Source organism: Ochotona curzoniae, unplaced genomic scaffold (genome assembly GCF_017591425.1).
Source record: "Ochotona curzoniae isolate NIBS_2020 unplaced genomic scaffold, NIBS_Ocur_1.0 contig_3819, whole genome shotgun sequence".
NCBI classification, from domain to species: domain Eukaryota; kingdom Metazoa; phylum Chordata; class Mammalia; order Lagomorpha; family Ochotonidae; genus Ochotona; species Ochotona curzoniae.
In genome coordinates this window covers 37,273,802-37,281,826 of record NW_024466004.1, presented here as the reverse complement: position 1 = coordinate 37,281,826, position 8,025 = coordinate 37,273,802, and the positions used below count along the sequence as shown (strand labels likewise).

The 8,025-nt window shown below is 46.9% G+C and overlaps 1 protein-coding gene across 1 annotated transcript in view; it reads left to right on the top strand.

Annotated features, from left to right (window-relative positions):
• The first annotated feature begins 2,406 nt into the window (after positions 1-2,406).
• Positions 2,407-8,025, top strand: part of TBX18 (T-box transcription factor 18) — a 29,149-nt gene continuing 23,530 nt past the window's right edge. Inside the window, exons 1-3 of the mRNA XM_040983062.1 lie at positions 2,407-2,716; positions 3,896-4,100; positions 6,189-6,290. Coding sequence (XP_040838996.1) covers positions 2,407-2,716; positions 3,896-4,100; positions 6,189-6,290 — 617 coding nt within the window. The remainder of the gene's footprint in view (positions 2,717-3,895; positions 4,101-6,188; positions 6,291-8,025) is intronic.

Here is an 8,025-nt window from a genome sequence, read left to right as displayed (position 1 = left end):
CTGCAGGCCTGTAAAGTCTTAAATCTGTTTGAGTTGCTGAGCCTATAGAGGGGGCAAGACCTAGTCTACAAAGCAGGCTTCACCTCCGTCCAGGCGATCTCTCACAACTACCGCTCCCCCTTCTCCAGTCTCTGGTCCTGAATGGGCCCGAAGGCTGGACTACTCTGTCGCGTTTCCAACGCTACAAGGGCAATTCTGAAAGGTAGAGGGTCGCTTCTCCTCCGGGTCCCCGAATTCCTGGGCCTGAGGTGGGGTGCGCTGGATCTTTGCTCGCTGCTGTTGCCGAGGCTTCGCTTGCCCACGTGTGCAGAGTAGCAGCCTGCAAGGTCTGCCTCGCACTTCATTGCACCTCCATTTCTGGCGCAAGCCTCCCAGGCGGACTCTCCTCCGCTTCTGGGCCGTCCGGTTTCAGAAACAAAACTGACGCTTAATTTTACCCCACGAATAGCGGCCTGAGACGCCGCGGAGTTTCTGCTCTCCCAGGACAGTTAAAAATGGATCACCAAGCCTTTCTTTGACAAATGCAAAACAACTTTTGCCAGCTGACTTTATTTCCTGAAGCCTATTATTATTATTTTTTAAACCCCGGGGTTCTGAGGATAGTTTGAAGACAGTTTCATTGCGGAGGGTGTGAGCCCCACTGGGCGTCATTGCAAGTGTCTCTGGGCGCTTCTTCTAGGTTCCTGCTGCTCCCTCCCGACTCGCTCGGACTGGGAAATGCACATCCCCTCCCCATCCCCCAGCTGCAGGTGAAAGGCTTGGTGACCGGTGGAGAACTACCAGAAACTAATTCCACATAGAGAGTACAGAGAAGAAAATAGAGCAGGCAAAGTGATGGAGAATTGAGGGAGAGAAAAAGCAGTTACCTGCTTGTAGTTTATACCAAAGAGCAAGAGAATACGCAGGGTGAGATGCATTCTATAAGTATTACATCAAATACATTTTTTGGGGGTTAATCCTAACAAAAAGTCGAGTTGAAACTACAAAACAAATTGTGCATGTATGGGTTGGTGTCATTCAATTGAAAGTTGTTGCTTTCTTTTTAATTTATCCTAAAGGAACACGTCGACTCTTTAAAAGCAACACGTCGAATCTTTAAAAAGCAGAGACGGGGGGAAAAAAAAAAGCAGAGACGACAGTGATAAGCTATCAATTCTGGAGAAATATGAAGGTACATCAAATCGGAAAAAAAATTTCAAAAACTACAGTCGGGAATTTTTATTTCACGTTCAAATTTACTTTACTTTGCGAAATTTTAAGAGCTTTCCATTTAGATCCGTATCACCAAAGACGTAGCGACTAAGATCCCACGACTTACTTTTAAAAACAACTACTCAGGGGAATGCAGTCTTTGAAAGAAAAAAGGGGCCTCCGGAAAAGGCACGCCGGGGGTGGGAGTATAGGTTTTTCCAAAAGACTGAACGACTATGTAATATTTTTGCATCCCTAAATCTAGGGGATTGAAAAATTTTGAGCCCGTCCGCCCTAGCAACACCAAGCCTAGTGTTTCGCCATCAGCATAACAGGCGCTACCAGAACCCCGAAATGCTTAGATGATAACCGCTGGACCTGGTGGCTCTGAATTCTCCCACCTCCCAAAACGTTTGGGGCTGTAGGAACTTTGAATGTGAGTGTGCTGCCAGAGTTTAAGATTCTTTGAAAGATCCTTGATACTCTAACTTGGTGATCCTCTCTATTAAAAAGCCAGAAGCCTCAGCTTTCCCGCTCGCTCGTCCTTGGGAAGAAAGCTGGAGGCTTCGGAGCTGTGGTGGGCGGCAGGGGACCCACAGAGTTCAGCTCACCAGGGGCTGGCACAGCCAAGCCAGACGGCGGCGCTTTCCACTCCCGGTTTTTTGCGACCTTGTAAGGAAGTGGGCGCGGACGGCGCGGAACAGCGTCCTCCTGATTGGCCGGCCGTCTCGCAGATGGACAGGACCCCGGGCTCCGCCTCCGCCGCTTTATTGACACTAATGAGCAAGTTCTTCCCACCGCTCTCCTGCCTGGAAGTGCTGACAGATCAAGGCAACAAATTTCAATTACAATCCCTAATTTGTGTCCGCAGAGTGTTTTTTACCCGTGCTAGTGCTCTCTGGCGCATCAGTCGAGGCAGATCTTGGAGCAGCGGGAGGAGGTGGAGGGGGTGGGAGTGAAGGAGTGCCTCAGTGAGTGCGCGCGAGAGACCCGGGGAAGGAAACTTGGCGGTCGCGTCGCTGGCTCCTCGGATCCCAACACCAGCGCGAAGGAGGAATCGCCAAACTTGTCTTTCTGCCCGCTCCGGGGAAGGGGGGAAGACCTCGAGGGGCCCCCGAGAGCCGCTCAGGTTTTGGTTGGGGAGGTGTGCGAGCGCGCGCGTGTGCCAGTGTAAGTGTATATGAGAGAGGGGCGGGCGGGCGCCGGGCGGCGGGGATGGCCGAGAAGCGGAGAGGCTCTCCGTGCAGCATGCTGAGCCTCAAGGCGCACGCCTTCTCGGTGGAGGCGCTCATCGGCGCCGAAAAGCAGCAGCAGCAACAGCAGCAGCAGCAGCAGCAGCTTCAGAAGAAGCGGCGAAAGTTGGGCGCGGAGGAGGCGGAGGCAGCCGGGCCGGGCGACAGCGGAGGCTGTAGTCGCGGCGGCGCGGGTGAAAAGGGCTCCTCGGAGGGAGACGAAGGCGCGGCGCCCGCGGCCGGCCGGAGCTGCGCAGAGCCGGAACGGAGCTGTGGCTCGCGCGGCGCCGCGGGTGAGTCGGGCCCTTCCCTGCGCCCACACGTCCGTTCCCTGGGTCCCCAGGGCCGCCGCGAGCCCGAGAGGGTGGGAGTCGGGGTGCGTGTGTGTGTGCGTGCGTGCGCGCCGCGTGCTACGTGGCCGAGGACAGCTCAGCCGCCGGCGTGCTGGCCACGGCTCTGGGCCGTCCGGGTCGCGGCGCAGCCCGGTTGCCCGTCAGACGGGTTCTGGTCCACTGCGCAACCTGCGTCCCTCTCGGCCGCGGCGGCTCGAGGTGACCCGCGCCCAGAGAGGCTCGCTCCGGGGCTGTCCGCCTCTGCCTCCCCTGGGCTTCTAACCAATGGGTGCTGTTTTATTTATTTATTTTTTCCTTTCCTAACTTTTAAAAGCCGGAGGCTTGGCGGGTGAGGGGGCGGTGGGGCGTGAGGTGAGTGGGTGTAGGGAAGGCGGCAGTCTTAACTTCCCCGTAACCGGAACGACTGCCCCAAACCATTGGTGCCAACCAGGAAGAAGGCGGCCTGTTTGCAAACGTTGTTTCCCCACCACCACCACCCCCGGGGGTAGCGGAGTTTTCCCTTCTCCCGGCTGTTTCGCCCAGGCTGACGGTGCCCGCAGCTTGCTTTTCCCCTAGGTTGTCCTCTCGGGGGCTTGAACCGGAGAAGCGCAGGGCAGTGGGAGAGTTGGGCAGGAAAGGGGGGGGGGGCTGAAGAGCTTTCTAGAACGTGCCTCCGGGCGGCCCTGCCTCCGGGCGCCTCAGACGTTTCTAGCGAAGCGAAGGGGGCCGGGAGCCAGACGCTTGAGGCGCCTGTTATTCCCGGGTCTGCCGTGGGGACTGAGATCCGCCGCGCGCGCCTCACGGACGCCGGCCGGAGGACTCGGCTCCGCCGCGCGCGCCTCACGGACGCCGGCCGCCCTGTCCTGGCCCAGGGAAGGCCCGCGGTGCGGCGGCCGCGGCCCGCACAGCTGTTCCCCGGGCTCGGGACGTGGCCGCCGGGCAGGCCTCACCGAAGCGCCGAGCGCCCCGTGGGCAGCCCAAGAGCGGGTGGCCATTTCTGGACCTGTCCCTTGACAGAATGCGACGGCCTCAGAGCTGCCACTTTTGCCAGTCTTTTTTTTTTTTTTTTTTTCGTTCACCCCGGCCGGCTTTCTCCTCCGAAACCCTCACGGTCGCCCTTGCCTGCCCTTTGCTGTCCAGGCAGCTGCGAGGACGGCTTCCCGCCGGGCGCCTCGCCTCTGGCGTCCCCTGGAGGCTCCCCGAAAGGGTCCCCGACGCCAGCCCTGGGCCGGCCGGGCACTCCGCTGCCCTCGCCTCAGACGCCGCGGGTGGATCTCCAGGGAGCGGAGCTGTGGAAGCGCTTTCACGAGATTGGCACGGAGATGATCATCACCAAGGCGGGCAGGTAAAGGCTGGCGCCGACACTGCCCGGGCCCCGGCTTCTGCTCAGCGTGGCTCCCGGCGAGCGCGGCCGGGGCTCTGGTCAGCGGGCTCGGAGGGACGGACGGGCCGGGGAGGTCGCGGGCTGGTGGCGGGAGGTCGCGGGCTGGTGGCGGGAGGTCGCGGGCTGGGGCGGGCTGGTGGCGGGCTGGTGGCGGGAGGTCGCGGGCTGGTGGCGTTCCTGTGGCCGCGGGTGCCGCATCTCCCGCCGCCGCGCTCGAGTCCAGGTCGCCCTGACGTGGGCGCCGGCTTTTCAGTTCTAGAACCAGGAGACTCCTTCCAAACCCAGATTCTTTCAAATATTTAAAAACCCGTTTGCTCTTTGGCATATTGTGGCCGACTTTTAGGGCACTCGCAGCTTGGTTCTTTATCAGGTTTCTTGGCACTGTGAGAACATGGTGTGCAGTTCTATTTGGATTTGAGACCGGGATGAAAAGTCACAGGAATTATGCGTAATGTATGTGTAAACAAATATGACTGCAAGAATAATTATCCTGAGTTTGTAACATCCTATTTATGCATAATTACTTTTTTCAAATAATATCAACACATTAGCCTACATTTTAGATTCTTTAAAAAAGTTTTGCCGATGTTGTTAAGTCATGTTGGTGTCAGAGTGTGAAATGTGCACATCCATCGGTTACTAAATGGAGTTGTTGGCCAGATTATATTCATTTGAGGTAGGCACTGAGATATTTACATTTTAAAGTTTTCAGTTCAGTTAATGCAATGAAATCTATGAATAATATACTTCCTTAAAAGGAACTTTAAAAAGCACACTCTGGTCTTCCAGGGAGTACACATGGTAAAAACCTGGAGAGCATAAAAGTATCCAAACTTATTAGAAATTACAAAAACATATTTTATTGAATCCATATGCTCCCTTCTGCATTTTCACAGAGCCTTTATTAATGATCCAAATTCAGTCTTCAACAATACAAAGCAGCAGTTGTCTTATAAAGGATGTAGTTAAAGACCTCGACGCTTTATCTTACAGGTGCACTGAAATAACATTTAAAAAGCCAGTGTAGTAGTAAATTGTTCTCATGCCTAGTTAGGAATAATGGACTTTCTTTTCTGTGGAAGTAGTCTTTAATGGCATTATTGTTATGAGGAAAATTTGGTAAATAATAACAGTACTAAAATTTGTGTTATAAGGTCAAATTAGCAAAAATTAGATTAGCTGGAAGGGTCATACACATAAATCATTAGATCAAATTTTCAAATAGAAGAAACTGCTGCATTTGTTTTTGATATGCAGTGATTTGCTCTAGTATTCCTGCTGTCGTGTCATTTTCAAAAGCAAGTGCCTTTCTTTCCGCATTTCCTTGACACACTTTTCTGGAAAGTAAAGATGCACAGATATTCACTTATTTTAATTAGCCAAGCTTTGGGTAAGTGTGGCTTTAAAAACGCATTTTCAAGGTTTGGTGAGGGCCAGAATGATTTGGTAAATATAAATTGTGTTTAGTTTCTGCTTTCAATAAAGAAGTTTTACTATACCTTTCAAATTTAGAGCAACTTTTGCACTTCACCTTTACCAGGCTGCAGACAGGAAGTCCTGTCTCAATAAAGAACATATTGTTTGGTTATAGCATGGCACATTGGCTCCTTGTGGTTTTTTTATAACCCTTTTAAAATTTCACATTATAATATATTTTATCACTTTAAGAAATGTGAATTTTTCTGTTTTGCCGTTTGGTACATTTTGTGTTTTTGTTATTTAAGTAAATATGCTTCTAGATTTCGTTTTAAAAAATGAAGTGCTTCTTGTAGTGCCATGATGGTTTCAGTGCAAAATTTGCTTAGTTTCAGCCACTCTGACAGGTTAGTAAACATGGAACTCTTATATGCAGGGTGCTAAAAATTACTTTTAAAATTTCCACATTTAAAAAAAATAACTCTCCATGTTCTGACTCCTTGAATTAATATTATCAGATGGAATGCTTAAGTTTAAGAAGAAATTTAAGATGTTTCTTTGCTTATTCATTCTTTGTCCTATTCCAAATAAAAATAAAACCCAAAGCCTGTCTCTCCCCTCCCTTATAAATAGGCGCATGTTTCCAGCAATGAGAGTGAAAATCTCTGGATTAGATCCTCACCAGCAATATTACATTGCCATGGATATTGTGCCAGTGGACAACAAAAGATACAGGTACAGTGATTGGATACACAACAAAAACGATGCTGGGGTTTTACATCCAGTTCCCGAGTGGTCTGTGATAGCTGTGGTCTTTGAAGAATTTTCAGTTCTGTAATTCAGCAATAACCATGGTTCCAACAGCCAAATCAGTTCCGTATCTTGCAGAAAATACAGAAACTTATTTTTTGTTTGGCTTTAATGGATAACAAAAATGTTTTACAAATATTGAGGATCTTAATAGGGGCCAGTTTGATGTTGTCGAACTAAATCTATTTTAAATTGATTCGTATTTTAATTAGAATTTTGGTAGGAAATGTAAAAAGTCTGTTGATAGTATATTAAATGTATTTTCTTCCTGAGTTTTTCATCTTGAAATAAATTTATTTAATCTTGCAGTGTTCAAAATCATAAATCATAAATCCTTGCAGACCTTTTTGCTTTAACAATTATTTACACTTTCTACAAATAAGAAAATAGTCTCATAATTCATAAGGATATTAACATGTCCTAAATTAGTAATAAATTGTTGCTTTTTTGTTGCCTTTTGGAGTACCACAATAAATTTTAAAAACCTTTATAATATTTGGGTTTTGAAAGAGACTGTGTTTGTCTCAACCTCAAGTGAACTTTGAAAAGAGCTATTCTACATTTCCGAAGTATACTTTTGCTTTTCTTTCTTTACTGTAAGAAAGTAAATCAGCAGTTTTCAATGACAATGCTTTTTATTTTCTTGAAGATTTAAGGATGCTAACATTTATAGAATGAAGTTTTGAATGTTTGAAGATCAGAAACGCTATTTTAAATTTTGTTCATCTATATTTTTTTCTTAAAAATATGTAGAAAGTTTAGTCTGTTTTAAAATGAAATATTTAGTTTTTTAACTTGAAAATTTAAGGAACTGCTTTTGTGAAACAGGCTTATGGTATCAGAGCATTCGACTTTTAATTGGCACATGGCCATATGAAATTCTACAAAATGGGTAACGAGAAAGTTTCATTATTTATGTTTTGTTTACAGTACGGTGTATTGCTTTAATTAAGTCATTCAGTTTTATTTAAATTCTATACTGGACAAGAGAAACTTGAAAATATTGAAGCTTGCTTTGGTTAAAATCCACATTCTAATTTTGGTTTTGTACTTAAGACGATAATCTGAATCTTAGTGATCTGCATACTATTCATTTTTAAATTTGTCTCTTGCATTCTCCACATTTCTTCCTCATATCTATAGACGATTTATTATACATGGCTGATTTTTATTTACTTTCTTAGAAAGCAAGAAACTTTTATAATTTAGTATTAAGATGATAGATGAAATTGTAAACATAAATTTTCTTTCACTTTTATTGCTTCCCAAGAAGAAGTTTGGCTTTGGCATTTATATTTAGAATATTTTGCAGAGAATGTATGACATGTAGCATTTATTCTTAGTGTGTGGGGAGTTTAATCTATTCAATATGTATCTTTTCTCTATTTTGGTAGTAATTCAATTCATATCAAAATTGAAAAGTTTTTGCTGGAATTTCTAAAATTTCCATTTTCTTCTGTAACTTTTTCAGTAGTATTAGGAAAAAAAAATTCTTGGCTATTGTCTGGTGTTTGAGTGGCATTTGGTTAAGTTGGAAATGATTGTCACTCGCCTTGTTAGAATGCAAAATTAATAGCCACAAAAGCCCACAGAAACTTACTTACTGAAATTACACCATAGCAATTAAAGGAAGATTTTAACAAATTATTCTCAATTTTGT